Source organism: Gobius niger (genome assembly GCF_951799975.1).
Source record: "Gobius niger genome assembly, chromosome: 4".
Lineage (NCBI taxonomy): Eukaryota > Metazoa > Chordata > Actinopteri > Gobiiformes > Gobiidae > Gobius > Gobius niger.
This window is the reverse complement of record NC_136855.1, coordinates 20,133,221-20,160,310: the sequence shown is the minus strand read 5'-3', so window position 1 is coordinate 20,160,310 and position 27,090 is coordinate 20,133,221. Positions and strand designations below refer to the sequence as shown.

Here is a 27,090-nt window from a genome sequence, read left to right as displayed (position 1 = left end):
TGCTTGCGGCCCCCTGGGGCTGCAGGCCGGTGCAACTCCCCTTAGAGGCTTTGGTGCAAGTGTAGTCATGTCCACAAGAGGGCAGTGTCAGGCTGGTTTTGATGTTTACTGACCATAAACGGTAGGATTGTTTTCATTATTATTATTGATCCATGTTTTCATGGGGGTTTAAAAGGAAGAGGCTGCAGTGATGTTGATTTATGATTGAGTTACTATAGAAAAGCCATATGTTGCTCTTGTTCTTGAAGGCGTATGTGTTTTATTCTGAAGGCCCTGTGCGGATGTGCTCGCTGATCTGTGCACAGGGTCTGTATCATCGGTAGTGATTTTCGAGCTTCGCTTCGCAGTACCGCTGATGACATCCGTGATGGCAGAGGCAACCCACCTCTCAGGGGCTCTTTAATATGCCCCTCATCGAGGGCATAAGGGTACCATTGGACCAGTCTCAAAATGACCACCGGCTTCAGCTCCGGCTCTTGTCGATTCGCAGATTATTTTGTGATCTGCGGGCTCGACACCGACAGCGGACTGGAGCCCGACGAACTGTCCGGTAAGCGCTAGCCAATGCGGGCAGACGCAGTGTACATTTGATCGAGAAAGAATGTCTATTCTTTGTGGTAATAATTGTATTTATTTAGTTATGTCAGTGCATTTATTGTATCAGAGTAAACAATGTGCAAAGGGTTCACTTCAGGGTAGACTACTGGACGTGTACGTACACACAGGGAGGATAACGCAAGGCCTAGCACCCCTCCAGCCTGTTTTTGCTGCTGGTTGTACACCACAGGATTATGTTGCTATATTATATGTGTATTTATATGTATTCCCTACATTGACTTCATCATCCCCATCACTGTGTGTACTGTGAAGCTTGGTGGATTTGGCTTTTACAATAATGTCATGCTGTGCGATGTTGACTCTATTGGTGATGATTATTGCTGGAGCCGCAGGATTAACCTGGGGACAAAATCCCCATCCGCTCTCACATGTAACATTACAGTAACTTTACAGAATACACCCAATCTAACCTGTAGGAAAATGATAGCATTAATGGCTTAAACAATCAGGAGTTCACACATATTGTGTCTTTATTGGCCATTCTGTTTGCACACCAGTGATTTGCTCTTAAACAGCTGTAAAACTGCATGGCTGCAACGCATACTGTTCTCTGGTCTGCTTTTTGATAGTCATTTTGACCATAACATTGAGACCATCTTCTTTCTGCCTGTTGGACCCTCATATAAAACACTGAGCACAGTTGTCAACAATACTCACATGAAGTGGTTTATACAGCAGCAGTCGTGACTGGAACACCTTTGGACTGATGTGATAGTTTGGGGAGCAGGCCAAAACACTCAAACTACTACCTAACTTTAACATCAAGTAACCTTTTAAAACCATCTGCTTTGGCAGCTTCTAAAAAAATCTGCTCAAGTGATTTTGATGAATCTTGCATAACCTTTTTGTTGTTTGAGTCAGTGATGCCATGGCCTCAAACCCTCAGAGCAGCTGTATGACCTCGCTTCCCCACAGAGAAGTGATGACACATTTCATATCAGAGTAAAGTCTTTTATGCGTAACCACATGTTATAAATGACAAAGCAGGCAGACCTATATATGACTCTTCTTTTTTTTTGTTTAGTTCAGGTATTACTTTCTCCTTCAAGAAGTCCTTTATCGTTGTACTTCCCATTTGCACTTCTTCATTCATGTTCCTGTTAAGCCTATACTAGAAATAGTATCAAAAATTGAAGTCAAGCTGCTCAAACACAGATAGGTCTTTGAAGCACCCGTCTCCAAGTATTTTCTACAGAGATAATTCTTCTTCATTGTCCCATAAAGCGAAATTTGTTTCCAGAGACCGTGTTGTCAACTTGGTTTTCCACAATATAACAATAAGAAGGCAGCACATTAAACAATCACAAAAAGTGCACAACGGCAAACAAGACCACAATTAACACGTTCAGCAAATAAATCAGTGAGGTAACTTGGTGAGAAATTAGTGGCTATAGCTGATAAAACAAAACTCTTCTGTACAGTATAACATACACTCAGCTGTATTTTTGTAGGCTTTAATTTGGTGTTAATATGTTAAATCTGTTTGAACTTTATAGCTCTTTGCAGACTAGTACAGGAGTCATCTTGGATCTTTGGGGTTGCATTTTCTTGTTGTTGCCGTTTAAAGGTTGGGGTTTGCCCTTATCAGCAGTTTCTTATTTGAACCACTGAAAAGAAAAGTAAGTGGAAATTCCTCTGTTAAAGCTCATATGTTCTACATTGTGTGCTATAGGTTGAGGTATCATGATGAGTCTTTGTTTACTGTCAGTCAGGGTCAGGATTAAACATGTACGTACGCAAATGTCCCACATTTGTGTTGTGGTTTGCTCCCATTTTACAGTGTTTGTCTTACTTGAGTTACTTGACGAAAAGCTAGAATCATTTAAAAACGCAGGGGAATTATGAGTTACTTTGAAATGTAATGAAACTCCTGTGGTACAAGAACAAAAGTACTTTTGTACTTGTACCACATGAGTTTCATTGCGTCATACAAAAGTACAAAATTGCACTTTTGTATTACCATTTGACTACAATCCTGTATTAGGTCATCAATCCATTCAATCAATTGTTTTGTATAGCCCAATATCACAACAGCAGTTGCCTCACAGAGCAACCCTGGTAACCCCTGGTTTAAGCTTTAGCCACATCAAATTAACCATTATGTCCATGTTTATTTATGATATAAATATTTCAGACTGTTTTTGTTCTTCACTAAGATCCAGAATATAATTTCCATGATGAACATTGTGTATGTGAGGTACAGTTAATGAATTAATAATCATCTTTGATAAATAAAAAAAACCAAAGCAATGGATTGCTAAGAAAAGAGATGGTCTGATAGAATTAAGTAACTCTTTCCTAAAATCCTCAAGTGAATAATTTGGTTCATTAATATGTAAGGGGGAAAAAACCCTCTTGTTGTATTGTACATTGAGACACCACACCAGTGGTTAATAGTTAATCGATAACCATTCAGTAAGTCAACAAATTAATTGATTCAAGCAATTGAACTTAATGTGCAGTTCTTTTGTTTTGTTTTAAAGAAGATACAAAGCAAATCAAGTTATGTTAGTGCCATGACAGTAGCGTCCAAAGACACTGGGGAGCCTCTGATTCTTTCTCTTATGTCCCTTATTTTCAAACCACTGACCTCGACTCAAATGAAATATTGTAATGACCACTGCTTTTTGTCATCCTGCTCTGGGTAGCACAGTGCTTATTAGCATATGTATAACCAGCCCCCTCATAGACCTCAGTGGAGCTCTGGGACATAAGTACACTCACACACTGGCTGCACTCATTCAAATGCTAAATATCCTTTTCAATGTGTCCTGCAGACACCCATAAAGCCTCCTCGGCAAACACAACACATTCTGTACGACATGAAAACTTAATAAGCGCTTTCATATTTTGTATAGTGTGTTAGTTTCAAATGTGAAAGGTGTGAAGATTCTCTGTCAGCACAGTGATTTAACCAATATCATCTACTACCTATTCTAGTTTTGAATAGACGGTTAATTTGTTATTAATTTTTATGGAATTGCAATTGACATTAGGGCTGTACAGTCTATTCTAAATTTGTTAACTAATAAACAGCATTTCTTGTCTTGAGCTTAGTTTAGTGAGGTTTTAATTGAAGTATACTTGTTGCTGTGGCTGTAGTTTTGACTTGAAAAACAGTTTTCCAAAAATACATGCATAGCCATTTAAAGTTACCTTGTCTTAAGCCTTTTTTTCAACTCATGCATCCCTAGTGTATGCCGTAGTGTGTGTGTGTGTGTGTGTGTGTGTGTAGACTGTCTTTAACCATGTGTTTGCATAGAGCACATGAGATTTGTTCAGTCCCCCTGAATGGCCACTGTGTACATTCTTTCCCATCAGGACAGTGTAATTAAGCCTTTCTTGTTTCTAAGAGAGTGTATTTTCTTCAAGTCGGGTTTCTCTGAACTCCAATCCCACGCCTCTAAGCAGATGCTTGCACAGAGCGCTTTCATAACTTCTAGAGTTCAGTGACTTCCTGTCCAATAATGACTGGGCAGGAACAGAGAAAGTCAATAGATAATGTTTTTTGGTATTACCTTGTTGTGTCAGGACTCACTGCAGCAAACCAGGTGCGTGCACGCTTCCTGTCCTTTCTTACCCGGGAACCCCACAGCCGAGACAACTGAGAGATTTGAGACTTGGCAAAAGCCACATTGATATTTCAGGGTGAATAACATTAGCACCTGAGGGAGAAAACTTACTCGCAGCCACGATATCATCATTGTAGCAGGCTATGACATCACATTAAATGAATAACGGCATTTTTATTTTGTACAGTATGTAAAACTCAAACAATAAAATATAGATTGCATCATGTAATGTGCTGCCATTCAGGTTGACATGCTTCGTTCATCTTGCCATTTATCCCTTTAGTCTTTTCATCCTCCCTTATATTACATTTCTAGTTCCGCTTGTTTGACCAGAAACGTCCTTGTCGCTATTTTTTGCTTTTGCACCCATGTCGATTCGGCCATTGTCTTAACATGTAGCCGAAACTGTGCTGCAGATGACTTCAGCCTCCAAACGCAGTACACATGATGCGAGTGGGCTGAGCTGCTGTCGACTTGAAGGCGATGTGCGCAGGAAGAGAGCGGAGATATGGAGGTGGTCCCTGGCTTCATGAGATGTCCAAAACGGGCACGAAGCCAGATCTGTGACGCGGGTCTCTCTCTCAGCTTCCGCTCCGCGCTTATTGTCAACGCAGGCTATTTGTTGATACTGACTGTTATGAAATTTACTGTGAATTCTGGACAGACGACAGTATATTGAAAAAAAAATATTATTCCGGTTTTGTTTTATTCACAATGATCTTCAAGGATATGACTATTGGATCACTAGTTGGTTTGTGATAAAAATGAAGAATAATCGTTATAACGACTGAGCCTGTTGTTGGGCCAAGCGAGCGTCTTGGTTGCATAACAAGGTTTCTGAAGTCACTGTTTGTTATCTGAGTTTGCCTTAAGGATTTTCAGCTTTTAACCACATCATCATTCTCATCATGTGAGAAGGCTTTTGATTAACAGCATATGACCCACAAGCGTGACATTCTTATATAGTGGCAAAAAGAGAAGTGAAATCCTTATAAAAAGGCTTCACTCAGAGTAATATTTTCATCATGTTATTGTTTTTTATCTTATACTCAGAGGAAGCGTGTGTTGCAGGCCTTTGTTTGAACTGAAATATTAAAATGATGTCACTTCATTTGTATAATCTACTATAAGAAATACATAGGCTGTATATTTTATGGACATTTTGACCAGTTGTTTCATGGATGTGTAATGATAATAATCTCTTCTCTTTTTGACTCACTCTTTCTTGGAGACGGTCTGAGTTTTGTAACCTACTTTCTCCAGAGTTGGCAGATTATGAAAGTTACCGCGGCAGATTAAGCGCCTAATCCTTAAGGCTGTAGCTTCTCTGCCGAGACACTTTACTGTACCTGTCTGCTTTGCCAGATATTTCCTATGTGTTGGACACTGCACACATGTGCTTTGTGCTGTCCGAATGTTTGTAGTGCAGAGAAGCTTTTAATCAATTCATCTTTTACGGTTTCACAATGACAGTGTCCTACCTGAAACATTTCTTGTGAATGTTTCCAAAAAATCCAAAGATGCGGTAAAGCAACTGCAGCCAGTAGAAAAAAAGAATAAAACGGCTTGATATGAATATTATAGACTCAAGAACACACTTCGCAACGGATTCTTGACATACAGTCTTTTCAGTGGTATTGGAGGCCTTTATTATATGAATATCCTTATTGTTGCCACTGTCATTTCTTTTTTGTGAAATTTAAACACATTAAAGCTATTTGTATTTTTGTTTTTTGTGGTCTGCATGCAAAGCACAGCCAGTGCATGAAGATGAGGAAACACTGTACCCTTGTACGTAACCCCAGCAGCTGGCTTAATTTAGCGTAGTCACCTGACAGAGACATGCTAATGTCCTGTGTCTGTGCGCAGCTTGCTCCCAGGAGCACAGCTGTGTTTGCACAAACAGAAGTGATGCGCCGTCCACAGAGAACACAGCTTTTAATTCTATTTTTGTTGTTTTATTTGTTGTGTAGCTCTATGCCAGTATATAGAGGCTACTAAATTCTGTGATGGGGCCAGAGGGAAACTGGCGAGGGAAAATGAAGGTAACCCTGGCATCACACACACCTCCCTTAAACCTGGGCACAGCTTCAACCCTTTAACCTTTGACCTTCATTTGCTCCTACACCTTGGTTAATCTGGCATTTCACTTTTTTTCTGAGCAGGTTTGGAGACTTACCTGTTGTTTTTGCACATCTTGTTATCATAGTTTCTCTTTTTACCCTCCTCCTTTTGAGCAGCTCCTTCAGCAGCAAAATGAACAATGAGCCGATGTTTGACAATCACTGCTTCTGTTTCTCACACACTCAGCCGGCGCTGCCTTTTCTGGCGATGCTTGGTTGATGTGGCCTCTACCCCTTCACTACTTTGAATTACTTTTAGTACTGCTCCTGTGTGCATCACTTCTGCTTAACTCTGGGTTCAAATCTACTCAAGTTGTGCTTAATTGTGTACTGGTTATTTAAGCATTTTGTATTGATAATAAAGCTGACCAAAAGCATCAGAATCTTAACATGTAAAGTATTATCCAATTTCCATAATGCACACGACAGCTTTATATGATTCAATACAACCTTTCCCTAAACAAAACGCTGACTTGCTTTCCTTCTGGAGTTTGCCTGGCAACTTAAGCCTGCTGCTTCTGATCACAATATTGTCTAATCAAATAGAAATATGCCTGTTAACTGTTCTTTTTGTTTTGTTTTTTCCGCCGTGTGATTTTTTTTAGGTGAGAATTTTGAGCAGAGTCCACTGCGACGAACCTTCAAATCCAAAGTTCTAGCACATTATCCAGACAATGTGGAGTGGAATCCATTTGACCAGGATGCAGTGGGGATGGTATGAGTTCTTTTACATTATTATTTTGATATTTGACATTGACAATGGTGGTGTTGTTCACCTTTTACTGAAGCATTCTTGTTCTTGCTCTCATAGCTCTGTATGCCAAAAGGCCTGGCGTTCAGAACACAGGTGGACAATCGTGAGCCCCAGTTTCACTCTTTCATCATCACCAGGGAGGACGGCTCTCGGACCTATGGCTTTGCTCTCACCTTCTTTGAGGAGGTGACGAGTAAGCAGATCTGCAGTGCAATGCAGACTCTTTACCACATGCACAATGCAGAGCAGTATGACATCTTGCACACCCCCACGTCCCCTAAATCTCCTAAAAGACTGGAGGAGCTGCGACCGCGGCCCATTCTTCAGGCCGCCCCTGCCATCTCCCGCCTGCAGCGCTTCAACTCCTACGACATCAGCCGTGACACACTGTTTGTCTCCAAATGCATCTGTCTAATAACTCCCATGGCTTTTGCTCAGGCCTGTAGGAAAGTGCTGGAGCAGCTTTACCAGGCCGTGTCCTCTCCTCAGCCTCCTCCTCTGCCTCTAGAAAGCTACGTCTTCAACATCCTGTACGAGGTGCCCCTGCCTCCTTCTGGACGCTCCCTTAAGTTTTCAGGTGTCTATGGGCCGGTGGTGTGTCAGCGGCCAAGCACCTGTGAGCTGCCCCTCTTTGACTTTGCCATTGGTGAGATGTTTGAGCTCCTGGGAGTAGAGAACGTACTCCAGCTCTTCACGTGTGCACTGCTGGAGATGCAGATACTGCTTTACTCACAGCGTAAGTACTGACCTGCCCTGCCCGTTTGTGCTTTTGTGTTTCCTCAATGTAACGCCTTGTACATTCAAAGATTCAACAAAACCAGCTGAACTAGTGCCAAGCCTTTTTCATGATGGTTAAATTTGTGTCCAGAAAAGTGCACGGTCATGCCCAGTTTCTGCTCTCTCTTTATACTTCCTGTATAGAAGTATTAAAAGCATAGCTCGAGGTTTTTTGCACAACAGATGTCTTCTGTGCTTGTCGGAGCTATTATGCCACATATTGCATAACCTTGAGTGTTTTTTTTTTTTTTTTTCAAGTGATGAATAGAAGTGTTGCTTCAGTTACTGATCATATGAGAATATGTGGAAACAAAATGGGCTTTGTTTGTCTGTTTTTGCTGTTTCACTTTTCATGCCGTAGAGAGAGCATCATTTTTTACGCAGTCACTGAAACTCACAGCCTACAGAATTAGATATTGTCATGACAATGTTAGGATTTGTTGAATTTTATAGAACCAGTTAGAAGTACTTTCAAATAATTGTACTGTGAAAAAAGTACTCAAAAAATATCTTCTTATAAATTCACAATTAGATATGGTTACGGTTACAGTAATGACTCATTCACTTTCAGTTATCTATTGATGAGGACCACATGTCGGCGCAAATCTAGTAAGAAAAAGCACCGTTTGAAAATGCAAAAGGATGTTTGGGTTGGTGACTTGGCATGGTAATTGGATCCATTACAATAGCCCGAAAAGGCAAGTGGTCTATTAAGCACCGGGGGCCGTGGAGAAGCCCATGTGGGGAAAGCTGTCCTGTTGCCATGCGACGTGGAGGCAGGGAGGACAGCCGTGGAGCCTGATGATTATTATTGGTTAGAAGTGACATCATGCCTCCCCCGAGAGGCTCATCACTGCGGAGCATGTGAAGGGTGTTGTGAGAGTTAAAGGCCGCTTTCTTCCTCTGAGAAGAAACGGGGGATTGTTACAGAGGGGTTTGCATTTAAACACATACAGAGCAAAAAGAAGCTGCAAAGTATCTAAATTAAGGACAAAATCCACCACATTTGAACAGATCTATTTTATTAGGTGGAATTCAGTCCGTTTTTGTCTGATTGTGCGGCTCGAGATGCGTCACTCAATGTATTCACTGCTGTGACGAGTGATATTCAAAACCCTGTGATTTTCAGGGACAGATGTCAAAATTATGTGGGAGTCGATAAGGAATAAGATCTCCCAAACCAGCAACATTTTACAAAAACATACAGAAAACTGAGGCTAGGACGTTGAGGGATTAATACATTATTAAGATAGTATAGGGAGCCGCAGGGCAGTGAGCGTCCCCCTGTGGGGCAGCACATGACCAAAAGTAGGAATAGTGTTTGCTTTGGCTCCGTGACAAGTGAGACCCAACTGTTCCTCATTATACCCAAGGTGTCGGCAGATAAATCAGGAATGCAGATGTGGAGAGCTGGGGACGTTTACCTCATATACCATTCACGACAAAGGAATCTAACAAGCGCATGACTGGGGAGGTGCTTTGTGGAGACTTGTCAGAAGATAATTAAAAGATCATACAACCTTCCTGTGAGAATGCTTCAACCTATTCTTTTTAGGTCGTAGCTGTAAAACGTGACACAAAATGAAATACCATGGAGTTCAGTCAAATCTGTCTTATTGCTACAGTTGACAGCTTGTATTATGGGTTGGTAATTCTTAGTTAAATTCACTCAGGTACATGTACAATTTGTTTTAACTGTACTTCTTTGAGTAGTATTCTAGAGTTTCAATGCCCTAAAAAATGTCTTCCCACTGTGAGCAAATCTATCGGAGAGACACAAGCTTTGTTTTAAAGAGGCGGTATTATGCTTTTTTCAATCACACAGCACCAGTCTATAGCACACTACAATGATGACGAAACCTTCTGTTGGTCTGTAAATGCAGTATATTAAAATAACTGCCTTGTATAAAATTGATCTCTCAAAATGGCTGTAGCAAATGTCTTGAAATTGGTTACTCGGCTGGTGACGAAAGCTCGGAGGCGTCTCCAGGAGGTGGGGGCGTTCCGAGGAGGACTCAGGCAAACCTATCCCTAAGATGGCTGCCACATGATGCAACATGATGTAAAGCTTGAAAAAGTTGATTTTGCATAATACCCCCCCTTAACATATTATCAGAATCAGATAACAACATATTATAATAAAAAGAAAGTTTGTGTGTTTTTCGACTGTTAAGAATTATTTCTTTTATCTTTAATATGATGAATACTTTGGTGAAATAGTCATCCCACTACACTGGGCATAATGACCTCTAACTTTCCTCACTTCTTTTCCCCTTGTTTTGTTATTTACAGGGCAAGTTTTCTTCACATACCCTGGCATGTCTCAAACAGAGCGTTTATGTGTGTTTTAAACAGATTACCAGAGACTGATGTCGGTGGCAGAAAGCATCACAGCCTTAATGTTCCCCTTCCAGTGGCAGCACGTTTATGTCCCCATTTTGCCCGCCTCGCTCCTTCATTTTTTGGATGCACCTGTGCCATATCTGATGGGCCTTCACTCCAATGGCCAGGATGACCGCACAAAACTAGAGCTGCCTCAGGAGGTATATGCCAAGTTCTGTTCAATCTCCCCATTATTGTACAGTGCTTCTCCTTTGGAAGTAGATACAGTTAATTCATGCCATATGATACGATTTGGAAATGGTCTTGCCTAATTTTCATGATTATAATTAGTTGTACTTTGCTATGCGTGCCATTTTATATATATATTTTTTTTATCTCTCTCTTCTACAGGCAAATTTATGTTTTGTGGACATTGACAACCACTTCATTGAACTACCGGAGGAGCTACCTCAGTTTCCCAACAAACTTGAGTTTATCCAGGAGATCTCCGAGGTTCTAATGTCGTTTGGCATTTCTCCAGAAGGACGTCCACACTCCAGTGACAGCCAGCCCATATACAGGAGTTTTCGCTCGGTTGATATGGTTACAGACAAGCGCAACGGCAACTTGGCATCACCTCTCAACTCCTACCTGCTGAGAGAAAATGAAACTATCGCCAGACTTCAGGCGCTGGTGAAGAGAACAGGAGTCAGCCTGGAGAAGGTGAGAAATGGCATGATCTCACACACTGTGCTAATAGTTCATCAGCTGCTCCTGTGGATGTCACTAGACTCTTATGAACATAAAGACAGGCACTACACGTATCGTCAGCATTGTAGCATAATGTCATTTTTTAATCTTTTTATTGTACTTTCCAAACACTGCTACATATATGTGGAGACTCGTTTCAGCCAAAAAGACCATCCGTTTCAGTCATATTTAGTAAAAAAAAAATTTAGGCTATTTTCACTAAAACATTGAAGGTAGAAAATGTAGAATTGTTGCTGATTATTACTTAAGCATTGCCTATCGTTGTCCCCAGATGTGGTCAAATGAAGTACTGATGTTATATTATCAATAGTAATGTAGTTATCAGCTATTCTCCGGTCTGGTTTTATTTTGTGAGCAGACAACACGGGAGTCGTGCGCAATTACGCACGAGCACACGAGAGACAGAACTGTTTCTGTAGAGACAGAGAAAGAGAAAGAGAGAGATAAACTGTCCCCTCTCGGTTTCAGGGGAGGAAATGGCTACTTGTTGTGGAGCTTGGGCTGGTCTCTAATCGGGCAGAAAGCGCAAATGTGTGATACGTGCCTTTGCCCAATTTGTAGTGGTTATACGGTAATTCTGCAGGGTTTCAAGTGGTTATACGGCGTATACCTGCGTATCACGTAGATTACACCACATCTAAAAACATGTACAATAGGCCAGGATGAATGTGAGTGTGTTAGACTTGTTTACATGCATGAGACCCATGTATGTTCATTAACATGCACTGTCCCGACCAAATAAACTAGTAAAAAATCTGTGTCTGGGGGGCACAAGCATTATGGGGCATGGCCCCCTATGGCCCGCCGATGGGTATGGCTCTAATTCTGAAAAATTGTAAACATTTTGTAAATTTGGTGCAACACAAACACAAATAGCTATAATATGATTTCATTACTTGGCACATCTTTTGATAAATGACCCCTCTACAGTTTTAAAACCATACTACAAAAATAATAGTATAGGGTTCTCAGTGCTTTTTGATTAAACAATTTGTAATGGGAAGAACCCCCAAAAACAACAAGCAAAGAGGCTTAGAGGCTTATTAACAGTATGTCTCACGGTCAGGTCAGCGTCTCCCTGTCATAGACTCTTTCCCTGTTCATCCCCCGCTCTGAGAGTCCACCATGTCGGACTTTTTAGGCTATGCACATTTCTCTCTCCCTGTGCAGCAGCTCGTGAACATCTTTGGGCAAAGGCAGTGACGGGTGCGGGCTGGTAACAAGCAATCTGTACTTTACTACAAAGTGCTGAACTCCGTGGAAAAGACCCCGCGTATTTTTCGATGTTCGCTTTTACTGCTGAAGGCTTGAACAAGACTGAAAAGTGGCCCACAGCACTGACCGAGCCCCGCGCTCTCCTGTTTATTCAAAACATGGTCCAAAAACAGTGGACTGTATGTCTAGTAATTGTGCCCCCTCGTGGATTTCATATGCCCTGACGTCTGGCGACAGGACTGATTAGAGCCCAAATCTAATGTTAGTGAGAGAATGCTGTGTGACTTAAAAACATAAATAAAAAAGATACAAAGTGGGCAAATGATTCTGCTACTTATCCACATTTGCACGTGCTACTTGTTTTGCACATGAACAAACGCTTGGTAATTGAGCCTCTTAATGGGCATTCTACATACCCTAGGTTTGAAACTTTTATGCTAAGAAGCCGTATATTTACTGACCACTGGTCTGTTTGCATCTATTGGAATCATATGTTTAACTAAATACATGTCAAGCACACTGGAAAGACGTTGTATTGTTGTTGCAGTAACTCTTTATAACCACTAGATAGAGCTATACTGTTAACATAACAATGGAGTAGTTCAGTCAGAGTTGGCGCTTTACCAATGGCTTCTTTAACCTTTCCTCAAAATGGCATAAAAGAATAGTTGAAACTATCCGTGTGAGACCTTGTAAAGTAGCCACTATTTGCTTTCCAGACTAGATCTCTTCTGCTTTCAACTGTTGCCATTCCTCTGTATTTTGACCTCATTTATTATCATGTGGACTGCAGGGGGAGTGGGGGACTTATCAGTGTTTTAACCCCATAGTGTTGGCATCTGTACAATTGACCTACTGACTTTCTAAAATTAGATTTAGGCAGTTGGCTTTCCGCCGGTCATAAATCACAGCCGATAGCCTTGACTTCCGTTCCCATGCCCTTGTAATGTCAAGCAGCCACTTCAAGTTACATTATAAACGATTCACAATGAACTACTGTATGCTACTCTATGCCTTTGTATACATTTTCTGCTGTATCCTTTGTCATATGATTTGTCTTCTTCTTCTTTCAGTTGGAGGTCAGAGAGGATGCCAGTGGGGTCAGAGATGCGCGGGCTCAGTGTGATGAGGAGGAGCTGAAGATGCATCAGCTCAACATCCACGTTCGTGAAGTCTTCGCCAACCGCTTCACTCAGATGTTTGCCGACTACGAGGTGTTTGTCATCCAGCCAAGTCAGGACAAGGAATCCTGGTTCACCAACCGGGATCAGATGCAGAACTTTGACAAGGTAAAGGAAAAGGCGTCTCTGTAAGCAGGGTTTCAGCCAGTCCTGGTGTGTAGTGGCTTCAAGAAGTATCCACACCCTCTTTATTTATTTTATTATGTAGAAGTCTGTTACTTAAATGTATTTAATATGTACTGTATATATTTTTATTCTTCAAATCCACACACGGGTTTCTGATGAGGCTGTACCTTTCATAGACATTGAAATTTACCCAGTGTCAATTTTTATATTTATTCATAACGGCTCAACCCCATTATAAACTTATAAAATTTGTGTGTCCAGGCCTCCTTCCTTTCTGACCAGCCAGAGCCATACCTGCCCTTTTTGTCCCGATTCCTGGAGACGCAGATGTTCGCGTCATTCATTGACATCAAAATCCTGTGTCATGACGATGAGGAGAAGGAGCACACGCTGAGGGTTTTTGACTCACGGGTCGATAAGATTCGCATGCTAAATGTACGCACGCCCACTCTACGCACCTCCATGTACCAGAAATGCACCAACATTGAAGAAGCAGGTAATTCATCTTCTTTACAGCTTTCATTTTGTAGCGTGTAATTACACGTATTGTTTTTTTAACTTGAAAATAAAACAAACACTGTCTTTTAAGAGTTAACTAGCCATTTGGTTCCTGTCCTGTTTGCAGACAACCTACTGACAAAGAGATTTGAAAAAGCTGATTTTGTTGCTCCTGGACCTCATGCTATTGGGCCTGATAATCACTACATTAGTAATATTTCCTTCTGCTCTACATCCCGCGTGGTGTTGGATTCTTCCAATGTGTGTGCAATATATCAGGATTACACTCCAGTAGTAATTTGTTTAATCTAAAGACGTTTTGAAGTCATTTGTTCCATTAAATCTATGCAGCTGGTGTTTATATGCAGTTGTTCATTTGAAAGTCTTGTTTCCTGTTGGTTTGGATCAACAACAAACAATTTTTCAAGTCACTTCTAAATTCTGTTTTGCAGCTTAAAATTTTAACTGAACCAGATCCTCCTTTATTATGTGCCTAATCTTGTCCATTGCACACACATCAGCTCTCATTAAAACGGTTTAATCCATACTTGAAATTGACGATTTCTTTTCATTTCTCACATTATGCATGTTTTTGTCCTTACTTGGAGTTATTGATGCGTCCGACTTAGACTGGAGATTGTGTGGGTGGGTTGTTATTCTCTACTCTCTGACAAACGCTGTCTAGGCTTCATCCATGAGCCTTTATTTGACAAGAAAAAAGACATTCTCAGAGCCTTTTGTCTGTCACTCTTGTCTGTTCAGTGGGCGTTCGAGAGGCCTTCCACTGATTTGCTTCCTCTGTAATCACTAAAAGTGATTTTCAGCCCATCTAAATGTTCAGCATTTTAGATGCCGTTTCTTGTTGGTGCTTAATTCAATGTAACACGTTCATCACGCCTCTGTGTTTGTGTCCATTTTAGAAAAAGCTATTGAAATGAGAGTGCATAAGATTGACCACACCGCGCTGCACCCTCATCTCCTCGACATGAAGATTGGACAGGGTCGCTATGAGCAGGGCTTCTTCCCTCGGCTCCAGTCTGACGTGCTCTCCACTGGGCCCACCACTAACAAGTAAATAAAGTATTATACAACTCGGGGAAATTAGACATACAATTTTGTTTATTTTAGCCGTTTCACATGAGAATTGGTTTACTATTTTGTTTACTTTGATTTGATGCAGGTGGACCAAAAGGAGCGCCCCTGCCCAGTGGAGGAGAAGAGATCGACAGAAGCAACACGCCGAGCATCTTTATCTAGACAATGACCAAAGAGAGGTAACTCCAGGCGTCCTTTGACTCTCAACGGAAAGCGCATGATGTCTTATCTCGTTTCGCTTGATTTCTTCCCTTTCCTTTCTTCGAACTTCCCTTTGTTTTGATTTGCATGTATCTTTTATTTGTTTTAGTCTATAAACTCTTCTCTCTGTCATTTCTCACTCACATTTTGTCTTTTCTTTTGCTTCTTCTTGCACTGGCACGCGCTCGCTCTCAGCATGTAGAGTGTTTGTTTCCGGAGCTGCAGCTCTTGCTGTTTCTCGACTACTACTGGCTCTCTCAATCCTTCAAGCCCTGTTTAAAGTCGGTCTCTGTGGATGTGGTATGTGTCTTATCTTCAAGGCCATAGCTTTCCCACTGGGGGGGAAAACACAGTCTCCCAATGTAGACTTTTTATGAGCTTCCAATTTAGGCTTTCCAGGGTTTTGAAAGATGTGAACTTTTGCATTTATCTTTTTTTTCAAGCAAACAAATTACTATGAATCACTATGTTCTATCAATGATGATTATTTAAATTTTTTTTTTTTTAGAAATATATTCAAGAAGCTAGAAATTTGGGCACGACTATCAGACAACCCAAACTGTCCAACTTGTCGCCTTCAGTCATCGCTCAGACAAACTGGAAATTTGTTGAGGGGTTACTAAAGGAGTGCAGGAACAAGGTGTGTGAATTATATTTAGGTTTATTAGAATTTGTTTTGTTTTTGACTTGTTTTTTAACCGTCCTACAGACCAAGCGTATGTTAGTAGAGAAGATGGGGCGAGAGGCTGTGGAGTTGGGTCACGGAGAGGTCAGTATCACGGGTGTGGAGGAGAACACCTTGATTGCTAGTCTCTGCGACTTGTTGGAGAGAATCTGGAGTCACGGGCTGCAGGTCAAACAGGTGGGAACATGCTGCATTTAATGACGGCATTGTTTGGTTATTCATTGACAAGTATAGAATTGAATGGCTGCTTTTCTTACCTATTTCAGGGCAAGTCTGCTTTGTGGTCGCACCTGCTGCACTACCAGGAGAGCAAAGAGAAGAGTGCGACTCCCGGAGGTTTAGGGCCTTCGGGTTTGATCCACGACACGGAGAGACGTAAATCTGACGGAGGTGTATCAGCCATGCCCCCTCTTAAAATATCCCTCATTCAGGACATGAGGTGAGTCAGTGTTGAGAGAAGGACATTGATACTGTATGTGGAAAATAATCTAATTGAAACGCTTCTGACAAATTGTGATGGAACTTTTTCTTCACGTTGTTGCCGCCTTGTCGTCACTTTTAGGTTTTTCTTTTTTATGATGTTTTTGTCACATTTTTGCTGCTCCTTTGTGGCTTTTTTGTTGATTATTCATCTTCGTTGTAGTCACTTTTTTATCGCTATTTTGACGCTTTTATCTGGGTGCCAAACTGGAGAAAATGTGCTTGGTTCAGGTGGGAGTCAAGATGTTAAACTAATAACAATAAGATTGCACTTCAGAACATGTTTGTAAAGATCTACAGTAAACTACAGTGTTAGCAGGTTTGTGACCCCTCAAATGACGATTTCAGTTTGACTAGGATGAATTTGGTTCTAGTGTTTTCTTCATCTTAATGGTTGGAGTAAGATTGCCCCCTTGTGGGAATTAATGTTTGTCCATAATTGAAAAAATGTCTATCCAATTTGCTTCTTTAAAACTCTGAGCACTACATCATCAGAATTAAATATTATGTACACACAAATCAAATACAAAAAAGCCTAAAATGCTTAATATTCTCGTGTTAAAATTCTGCAAACAAAAGTGTAATTTATTGTAATCCACCAGTAGAACAAGATTCAGGAACCTCCATGTTCGACTGCTTTGAAACCCTATTACTTACGCCACAGATATCGGGGCTTGTTGTGTATGAAGTAGGAGGGGGTGATCCAGTGTAACAGTGCATTATTTCTAGCCTAATTCCTCTCCCCCCGCAAGTCTCACTGCAAACGAGTAGGGGGTCTGCGAGGTCAGAAAACCCACAACTGTTCTCTGATTGGCTGTTTCAAAATATCTGACGCTATGATGCTAAACATTCAAATCTTAACGTATTTGCGAGTCAAGCTCACATTTCAGCATTTATTTCATTTCGAATAGTTATCCTTTTCATGACATGCAGTGCTAATTCATCATAGTATCGTGTTTTTGTGGGGTTGCCTCTGTTGCCATAGAGATAGCAAGCGGAGGAAAGTAGGTTACCTAAATGTGAGGGTGGAGGGGGGTGGAGGAGGTGATGACATGAAGAAGTGTCCGTGGAGCAGACAAGGCTCATGGCACTGGTGGAGTGGAAGGAGATGTGTCTGGACAAGGGAGGCGCGGTAGTGGCTCCCAGCAATGACATGGGACTGACTCACGCTGTGCTGCTGGAAAAAATGCCACCACATAACAGACATTTACATTGTTGAACGGTATTGTTTGCTCGTTTTTGATGCTAGTACATACTAATACAGTAGTTAATTGTGTTATGTTTTCTTTTCCTTTTTATAGGCACATCCAGAACATGGGTGAAATCAAGACCGATGTGGGGAAGGCTCGTGCCTGGGTTCGCCTCTCAATGGAGAAAAAGTTACTCTCCAGACACCTGAAACAACTGCTCTCTGAACACGAGCTCTCAAAGTACGGCCAATTTGTGTTCACTTCTCATTCTACACATTCTACAGTTTCCTCTTCTGTTTTGTGTTGTTATGAAATGGCCATCACATCACACGCCATCTGTTTCTCCGAGCTACTTTGAAATAGCAAAACAGCTTAATGCATTTCACTTCTAGATAAATAATTGACAAGCTTTATTAATAATTGATGTGTCTGCAGAAATGGGTCATTGGGCTGCTGTCTGCTTTCGTGACCTTAACATGTTTTTCCTTTATGTCGTCTCATTGCTTCATAAAATATTATTGTATGTGACTCACTCTTTACACGAGCCTGTAACATCTTTATAACAATAATGTGTTTTTTATTGTCTTACAGAAAGTTATACAAACGTTATGCCTTCCTCCGTTGTGATGATGAGAAAGAGCAGTTTCTCTATCACCTTCTCTCTTTTAATGCAGTGGACTACTTCTGTTTCACCAACGTCTTTACTACTATCAGTAAGAGCCATGTTAGCCTAAAAATAATTCAATATAACAAATCTAGACTATTTGGGTGCATTTAGTTACTATATTTTTCTCTTCAGTGATCCCGTACCATGTGGTGGTTGTCTCCAGTAAGAAGCTGAGTGGGTCCATGTTCACAGCTAACCCCTGGGTGTGTGTTTCTGGCGAACTGGCAGAGACTGGAGTTTTGCAGATCCCCAGGAATACTTTGGAAATAACATTTGAGGTTAGTTACAATTTTTACATTCATAACAATGCTATTTTTATGTTTCAAACAGATGTGCCGATGCCTTTGTTTAGTAGTTGACAAGCATACTTTTCACACCCTGGGCCCGATCCGAGTATAGTTAACACAAAATTAAACATGTTAATTTTCTAACCGGATAAGAAGGGGTAATATATTGCAAGGCGTAATAACAGCTTAGGAGCACTTCGATGACTGTGCAGTAATATCTTCAGAATTCTTTAGCTAAATGCTAACAACATCTTTTTGCGTAACTGAGGGCATGCTCAAAGATCAGACTGGTACGCATCACCTCGAATTAGCCAAGGTAAGAACATATCTCAGTATGGAAAAACGGTGGTCTGTTCCTTTCACATTGCGCACAGCCTTGTGCATCTTATTAAGCGCTCGCAGGACAAACAACACGCTAATTTTCCCACTGTGAGTTAAATACCGTCCAGTTCCTGAATATATAACGAAGGTCAGGCTCTAGTGCCAGTATTAAAGAGCAAGAGCGAACTCCACTCCGTAGAAACATGATCAAAACACCAGCACGTGCGCCCCCATACAGCCCACAGTAGCGGAAAATATTGCAGTCTAGTACGGTCTGTAGGGGGTAAAGATAGGAGAGAGAGTTCTGCTGTTCCCCTGTCCAGCCACTGACTGCCAGGTATGAAGCTGAAGATTGCACAGAGCGCTTCCCGCTTGCGCAAAAGTCTACAGTCTAGAAACACAAGATCGAGTACCAGCTAAAGTACCACCACTGAGAGAACCACTTCATTGGTACTGTGTCTCTCAATCTGTGGTACTCGATGTCCTCTGCAGCTCTAGGCTCTGTTTAATTTTGTCGCACAGCTTTTGGGTTAGACCTTGTTAAAAATAAATAAAATAAGCAAAACTGTATTATTTTAATAGTTTCCTATGGGGTACTTGGTTTGAAAAGATTTGATTTGATTTTTTTTCAGTGTCAGAATCTGGGAAAACTGACCACAGTGCAGATGGGTCACGACAACTCGGGGCTTTATGCTAAGTGGCTTGTCGAGTGGGTTTTGGTCCGCAACGAAATCACCGGACACACTTACAAGTAACCATACAATTATTTTCTAAACTTTTTTTTTTTACCCCACATGCTGTGACCTTGTTCAAAAAGTGTTGTTTTTTACAGATTTCCTTGTGGCCGGTGGTTGGGTAAAGGTGTGGACGATGGCAGTCTGGAGAGGATTCTCGTTGGAGAGCTTATGACACCCAGCACTGAGAACGATGACAGGTTGTGCCGCACTCCACCAATGCAACAGTCACCAGGCATGATGAGGAGGTTCGTCACCATCTCGCCAAACAGTAAACCAAGTAAGTGACCTCTTCAACTGTACATTGCAATTAGCAGGTCTACATTTTTTTTGCACGTCATTCCACTATTATAGATCATTACAAATTCCTGTTACTGTATTTCCATCAGAAACGCTTGTAAACCTAAAGTATAATGGAAAAACAAAATGGAAATGGGCTTATCTAATAGTTTATAATAGTAATAGTTTATAATAGTAATAGTATATAATAGTAATATAGTGTGGCATCTTGGTGGACCTGTACACAAGTCACTACATGCTTTGTCTCATCTTTTCTACTTTGTTCTTATCCAGAGCTAAATACAGGGCAGATCCAAGAAGGAGTCGGGGAAGCCATCAATGGGATTGTGAAGCATTTCCACAAGCCGGAAAAGGAGGTGAGAGGCAGCAGTCTAGACAGGCTGCAACATGCAACTCCATTATTCATCAGCAGCATGAATTCTTTGTGAGACCTTGGTGGTCTCCCAATTCAAGAGGCAATCTTCAATCGTTATAAAAAAATTCAAATAGGCTTAATTTGACATTTTGGATTTATTTATTGCATTTCTGACTACTTTGTCCCATTATTAATGTAATAAACACTTAGTTCAACAATAAATAACACTTACAATTTTGTTTTCTTATGGTTTGTTAACAGAGGGGCAGTCTGACTCTCCTTCTCTGTGGAGAATATGGTCTAGTCTGGGCCCTGGAGCAAGTTTTTCAGCATGGATTCAAATCACCGCGCCTATTTAAAAATATCTTCATCTGGGATTTCTTAGGTAAATAAATGCTTTGTTGTCAAATTCTATGAAAGATGCAAGAACTCCAATGTCTATTTCTTTACTCATAGAAAAATCCCAAGTATATTTTGAAAGCGCTGAACAGAGGGAAGTGAATCCAGATGAAAACTGGCAGAGCAGAGTACGCCACTTCTGTCGTTTTATGCGGGCCATCAACAGCACCTCCAGGAATATTGGCAAAGACGGGAAGTTTCAGATGCTGGTCTGTCTCGGTGCCAGGTATGATTTGTTTTTTACATTATGCCTTTTTCCAACAATTTTGTGATAAAAGATTTTTAACGCCACACTGCATTATATTTCACACAATTAATAGATTACAATACAAGTGTTTACGTCATTGTGGGTATTTTTGTTGGTGACAAAAATACCGACAAAAACAGCTGTTTTCTATGTTGTATCACTGTTCATTCATAAAGACGGAGTTCAGTATTCCTAATGCTCAATACAAAAGTGGCTTATTGAATAAAACATGCCATTCTTTATCTGAGCTACATCCTGGCCTGCAGGAAACATGATCTCCCCTGAGAGGATTGTCAAAGCATTTGATATTTTAATGGTTTACTCCATTGACAGCATGTGGCACCAGGGCATTGACTAAATACTGACTGAAGGTTGATGCACTGTTGCCTAATAAACCACAAGGGGGTGTCAAATATTTACAATTTACACTCCACCAATTACTGTTGAGTTCAAAACTACATCACATTTTCAAATTGTTTACTACAAATGGTCCAACCACCAGCAAGACATTGCATTCTTACAAAAGAGTTAGACAGTCGAGGCATTTTGCGTGACATTGCTTGTTCAAGGACACGAAAGAAGTTGGTATCAGGAATTCGACCTCAAACATTTTCTTTAGTTTGAATGATCAGCTCCACTGCCAGATATACATCTACAAATAAATACCACATCATCTAGTGTGTATTTGGAGGATGAACACAGACAAAGTAAATTAAATTGTTCCTTTACAGGGATCATTTGCTGCATCACTGGATTGCTTTGCTGGCTGACTGTCCCATCACTGCTCAGATGTATGAGGACACTGCACTGATCAAGGATCGGACATTGGTAAACTCTCTTATCAGAGTGCTACAGACTTTGCAGGAGTTTAATATCACCTTGGAGGCATCTCTCATCAAAGGAGTGGGCATCTAAACCAAACCAACTTGCCATAAGTTGCATCAGGAGCATACAAGGATAAAATGAAACTTTTTATGCAGGATCAGACTTGAACAAAGGACTATTCTGGCTTATATTAAAGCTACTGTTACATTTGCCATATAATAAGTGCAATGAGCCTTTCAAGATATGTTGATATTTCTATCTTGAATGATGTTGCCATTAGATGTTATAATATGTTTTCTATTATGACCATTTTCACATTACTGACAACAACCTACTAGTGCTATAATGTTGAAAACTAAACTATTTTCTTTATTATTGTGAACAGCTGATAATGGTTATATTTAATGGGAAGGGAGGATCAAATGGTTTATATTTTTCAGACAAAACAGTGTTATTTTGTTAAATCAGTCAAGTTGCTTGCGCTGTTATTAACTCAGATTCCAATGTCATATTGCAGAGCGTAAAGCAAGTGATGCAGAAGTATGCTTTATAAGTATGTATATGACAGGGACTTTGTGGTAAAAAGCATCCACTTAGATTCATAGAAATAAAAGTTAATATTTTATGTCTGAGCAAATGCCAATATTTGATAATTTGCAGTGAATGAAGTTCATTGCATGACTAAGAGATTGTGGACCATATCCATATCTGTTTAAAGGGGAAATTCGTACTTGCTGGTTTGTCACCTGACCCACATTTTCATGGATCACACTGACAGCCTTCTTGTAAATATCTGGCCATATTTTTTCCTTGTGTTGCAATGATCCCTTGCAGTGCATCTACCCTAAAAAGAAAATATTGAGCTTCATCAACATAGTTTCTTGCTATGCAAAATCGATAGGACAAAATCAGATGAAGGGTTGTTTTAATGAACTGTACTGTACATAACAAGATATTGGTATGTGAAGGACTTCCTTTCTGTGCCAACAATGTTTGGAATGATGGTGTTGTACTCATCTGTGTACAGTAAACAAGCATCTCTGGAAGATTTATATTTTTGTTTTAAAAACTGATGTACATTTTATTGCCGTGTAATGTAGTGTTTACTAAGTGTACAGTGTAAAAACATATTAAAATAAAGTAAAATAAAGCATCTAAAACTGGATAACTGTCATGACTTCATGCAAAATATTTACATAAATGGTAATCACACAAATAAATCTTAGATGTGTGATCTTTTTCAGCTGATAAAAAACGTAAACAAACTCGTTCGCGCCATGTCACCCAGCGTTTTTTCTTTGAAGGCTTGGCGCAAACCAGTTATGGGAGTTGGAGTTTGAAAAGAGCCGTGGTTCGCCCGTTTGGTTGAACCAGTCTCTCTGTTTGACTACGCTTCCCGTCATGCAACAGCGAGGAGAGGGACGTGTGGTTAACGCTGATTGGCGGAGGTGGGGTTCAAATTCGATAGCTACACTCCTTATATGGTGATTTTAGCCCGACCCCTTTCATTCGGGCTTTTTATGCAAATGTTATTCTAATGCACAGCTGTATGCAGCAGTAGTATGAGCATGCGCAGTGTGGAAAACGTATGCGGCGAAGATTCAAAGTTTTTGTTCAGTAAGTGCTCCCTTATTTGTCTTTTAACAAAAATACGCGTTTGATTTGCTTCCAGCCTGTTTGTAAATATTTGTCATGTGGTTGTGAACTGACGACTTCGTTATGTCTGTTGAGGCGAAATATACAAAGAGTAGCCGACTCGACAATGGGATAACGTGGAAGTCAATGAGAGCGTGGCGTGGTTGCGTTAGCAGCACTAGCTAAGCTAACATGCTAAAAGCTAACAACAATGAACCGTATTTGGCGCTCACCGGTGCAAAAGTTTGAATTTAAAGGGATCCGTAGGGTCTTTCCCACTTTAGCGAAATATTATAGATGCCCTTTCTAGGGTGGACATGACTATGTGCATACATGTATGAGAAGTTGCTATTAATGTTAAACAAAATTCAGGTCTGGCTTCGTAGCTTTTTGTTTCTTGACTTCAAAAAGAGCAGCAGCCCGCTTTTTGCTTCCACTTTCTAGATGCAAACGGTTGTCACTGCGAAATGCACAATAAAGCGAATTAAGTAAATTCAACCTATACAATCAACATAACGTGAATTATTTCCTTCTCGCTCAGTTGGAAAAATCGATTTTAATCGTGATAGGTTGTGAATTCTGCACGATCACAAGGTTCGTTTTATCAAATGAGCCTGAAAAGGTTTGGATAGAAAATGCGTGTAATGCTTTTTTGTTGTGTTTTGTGTGTGTTGTGCCTTGAAACATTGCAGCGTAAAATGACGTTTAATTTGTTATGCTTTAAGTGCGAGGTATTTTTGTTTTCGACGTTTTTGCTCACTTGTAGAACTTATTTTTTTTCTAAAATCACGTGTACGAGGTCACGAAAAACAACAATAGTGTTTTCTGAGATTATTTTGGAGTTTAACATATATATTCCAATGTTGTAGTGCTGGGCGCATTTGCTTGTGTTTGTGCGCGTGTTGGGACCGCCCCCTTCCATAGTAAAACTGCTTGGTGTGTGACTCTGCAGACGTACACGTTCCTTACTACAGAGGCTGTCACAATTATACATTCTCTTTTGCAGATTTACATTGTTACACCAGCACAGACAATGTTTGGCTTTCACAAGTCAAAGATATACCGGAGTAACGATGGCTGTTGCATCTGCAAGACCAAGTCTTCCAGCTCACGCTTTACAGACAGCAGTCGTTATGAGGAAACCTTTCGGCTTTGCTTTGGGTAATTCATTTATTGTAGTCTTTAAGATGTTTGAAAATGTATGTTCTAATACGCCATAAATGATGATCATTTTCTGAATTATTCTTGTCAAGGTTGTCAGAGGAGCGAGTTGGAGACATTTGCAATGCTTGTGTGTTACTGGTAAAAAGGTGGAAGAAGCTACCTCATGGATCTAAGAAGAATTGGAACCATGTAAGTATTTCTTTATATATGTCTGTGTTGTATTACAATGTAAAAATGTATATTATTTGTTTTAAATTGTTGTTTTATTGTTTTTGTGTGGTTTTGAATAGGTTGTTGATGCCAGAGCAGGGCCAGGATTCAAGATGACAAAACCCAAGAAGATGAAGAACAGTGATGGAAAGAGGAAGAGCAAGCTAAAGAAGCTTCAAAAACTAAAACGACAGAGTATGTGTTCTCCCACAGTGTTTTTATATCTATTACTGTTTATTTTTGCCTGGATGAGACTATTTTCATTCAACGAATTTGAACACAAGATTATTGATCATTTTCCTTTTATTGTCCCTTCAGATTCTGATGCCCACAGCACTACCTCCAGTGTGTCTCCTGCCCAGTCTCCCAGTTACAGCAACCAGTCAGATGATGGTTCAGACATCGAATCCAAACAGAGAAGATCGTCTCCGTCCATCTACTCCTTTCTTGAGCGCTCATACTGGAAACGGTATGTTTGGCCACCCCATGGTTACAATATTTACAGTCTGTGATCAAAGTAAGGATTAATTCTGAACATCTCTACAGGCAAAAGGTGTGCTGCGGGATTGTTTACAAAGGGCGCTTTGGAGAAGTCATCATTGATCCTCGCCTTTTTAAACCCTGCTGCAGCACCAAAAAGCAGAAGACACTGGCATCTACACAGGTGGCCACACACCTCCAAGAGTCACTTCCGCAGAAACTACCAGAAGACATGAAGGACACCTGGTGATGGCCTTAGTTGTACTCCTTTATAGGTTTATCCATGGCGTTCACCTGGATTTGTCTCCAGTGGCAGACTTTTTTTTTTTTTTTTTACTTTAATACATAGTGTAGTTACTCTGTCATTTATGTTTTTTTTTTTGTTTTTTTACAAAAAGCTGAAATGGGGAAGAAAAAAAATCTTAGGGCATTAGTGTTATTTATAGGAGGACAACATTTGTCCTTTTTGTTTATTTTTCTAGCAAATGATCTACAATTTGTAAATACATTTTTATACATATCAGTACTGTTCTATGTCTTTGTTAATTTGAAATATCTCTGCATAAAAACAATTGGTTGTTGATTTCTAATACCAGTGTTAGTCTGTAACTATTCAACCATGTTTTTGTTGTAAATGTTTCATGTGACTCAGTAGATATTATAGCACAAAAAGGGCTAAACCTGACACCAGCAAAACATTTTCTAGTGAGTTAGCTGTTAATTAACTTGTTTGTTTTTATTGTGTAGATAAGGCAGACAAATATTTTTCCATTTAAAGTTTAAACAGACATTTTAATTTGTCCAGTCATAGATGATTTGAAACCATGCATGCAGTACATTCCCCTGCCTATTTATTTTGTTTTGTACAGCTTTGTGTCAAATAGCAATGCACATTGTAAGCACAATGAATTGTAAATACAACATTTAAGCTTTTGGTACTTTGAAACTTTTTTATATCAGTAATTGCAACCACTACTTTTGTACACTTAATAGAAGGAGCTAAAAGCATTATTTTTGTACACTTAACTGTTTTTACTTTTTTTTTTCTTCAACATGCTGTCACACTATTCCATCCTACTTTCTAAAGCCATTTAGAATAGCAATACAGTATTTTAACTACTATACTGGGATTATAGGTGCTTATTTTAGCAAGTTACTAATACCTTTGGTGATTCATTTTAAGATACAATTGTTCAAACTATGCAGACATTTTGAATGTTGGGAGGTCTTGGGCTCTTTTTCCCGCCATTAAGAGCTCAAAGGGTATTTTCTTGTAAACCAAACTTATGACAAGGCTTCGCTCATTTCAGCAATAACCCCACCTACTCATGTGGCTTGTGTTAAATCATTAAGCAATGCTAAAATTGTATAGTTTTAGCTACAGTGCTTTAACTACTCAAAACTTTCAGCCTTCAAAAAAAAATTGCTTTCACTGTTTCACACCGTGCGTGAAGCTGCTTATGTATAAACTTTTATGCGGCAGGGTAATGTGCTTAAAATTGTATTGAATATTAAAAGGATGTTGCTTCCTTTTAATCTGGAATAAGCTTTTCTGTGTCCATAGGGTATTGCCATATTTTCACAAGGTACATTTTGGAAGGATGAGGTGCCTTAGAAATTGCCCTAACTTTTGGACTTTTGTAATTTATACTTATTTATTACAAGGCGTTTTTGTTTTTTTTACTGAAATGATAAACTGGTGTCAAGACTCTGAGAATTTTGTATTATTTTATTTTGTGCACTTCTGTTGAACTTGTAATGTAGATGTTTTTAATGCTGTTTATACTGTACCACAATGTAGATCTTTACTGTAATAAAGTGCCCATTAAAAAAAATGCAGTTATTACTTTATCCACCA

General features: G+C 40.0%; 2 protein-coding genes across 4 annotated transcripts; both read left to right on the top strand.

Moving 5' to 3' along the window:
• The first annotated feature begins 310 nt into the window (after positions 1-310).
• Positions 311-22,893, top strand: dennd5a (DENN/MADD domain containing 5A). 2 transcript variants are annotated; one of them, XM_079555359.1, is made up of 22 exons: positions 311-550; positions 6,164-6,235; positions 6,919-7,028; positions 7,125-7,803; positions 10,200-10,387; positions 10,578-10,889; positions 13,226-13,441; positions 13,721-13,955; positions 14,878-15,028; positions 15,138-15,231; positions 15,762-15,893; positions 15,963-16,115; positions 16,205-16,377; positions 17,720-17,848; positions 18,200-18,321; positions 18,408-18,553; positions 19,516-19,634; positions 19,716-19,897; positions 20,191-20,273; positions 20,534-20,657; positions 20,729-20,897; positions 21,650-22,893. In XM_079555359.1, exons 1-22 carry the CDS (start codon positions 451-453, stop codon positions 21,831-21,833), a joined length of 3,873 nt encoding a protein of 1,290 aa, XP_079411485.1. In that variant the 5' UTR covers positions 311-450; the 3' UTR covers positions 21,834-22,893. The 2 variants fall into 2 exon arrangements, with proteins under 2 accessions (XP_079411485.1, XP_079411486.1); XM_079555360.1 differs by lacking the exon at positions 6,164-6,235.
• A 371-nt stretch (positions 22,894-23,264) lies between these two features.
• On the top strand, positions 23,265-26,997 carry sinhcafl (SIN3-HDAC complex associated factor, like). 2 transcript variants are annotated; one of them, XM_079555210.1, is made up of 6 exons: positions 23,265-23,360; positions 24,385-24,539; positions 24,632-24,731; positions 24,833-24,947; positions 25,071-25,221; positions 25,299-26,997. In XM_079555210.1, exons 2-6 carry the CDS (start codon positions 24,412-24,414, stop codon positions 25,480-25,482), a joined length of 678 nt encoding a protein of 225 aa, XP_079411336.1. In that variant the 5' UTR covers positions 23,265-23,360; positions 24,385-24,411; the 3' UTR covers positions 25,483-26,997. The 2 variants fall into 2 exon arrangements, with proteins under 2 accessions (XP_079411336.1, XP_079411335.1); XM_079555209.1 differs by having other exon boundaries at positions 24,833-25,221.
• Positions 26,998-27,090: the final 93 nt, after the last annotated feature.

What these genes read in the sequence shown, in the direction of transcription:
- dennd5a (XM_079555359.1), top strand. Translation starts at nt 451, where the DNA reads ATGACCACCGGCTTCAGCTCCGGCTCTTGTCGATTCGCAGATTATTTT. An exon ending in CACCAACATTGAAGAAGCAG is followed by an intron (nt 13,956 to 14,877) that starts GTAATTCATCTT and finishes TGTCCATTTTAG; the next exon opens with AAAAAGCTATTGAAATGAGA. An exon ending in CTTCATCTGGGATTTCTTAG is followed by an intron (nt 20,658 to 20,728) that starts GTAAATAAATGC and finishes CTTTACTCATAG; the next exon opens with AAAAATCCCAAGTATATTTT.
- sinhcafl (XM_079555209.1), top strand. Translation starts at nt 24,412, where the DNA reads ATGTTTGGCTTTCACAAGTCAAAGATATACCGGAGTAACGATGGCTGT. An exon ending in CTAAGAAGAATTGGAACCAT is followed by an intron (nt 24,732 to 24,832) that starts GTAAGTATTTCT and finishes GGTTTTGAATAG; the next exon opens with GTTGTTGATGCCAGAGCAGG. An exon ending in GAGCGCTCATACTGGAAACG is followed by an intron (nt 25,222 to 25,298) that starts GTATGTTTGGCC and finishes ACATCTCTACAG; the next exon opens with GCAAAAGGTGTGCTGCGGGA.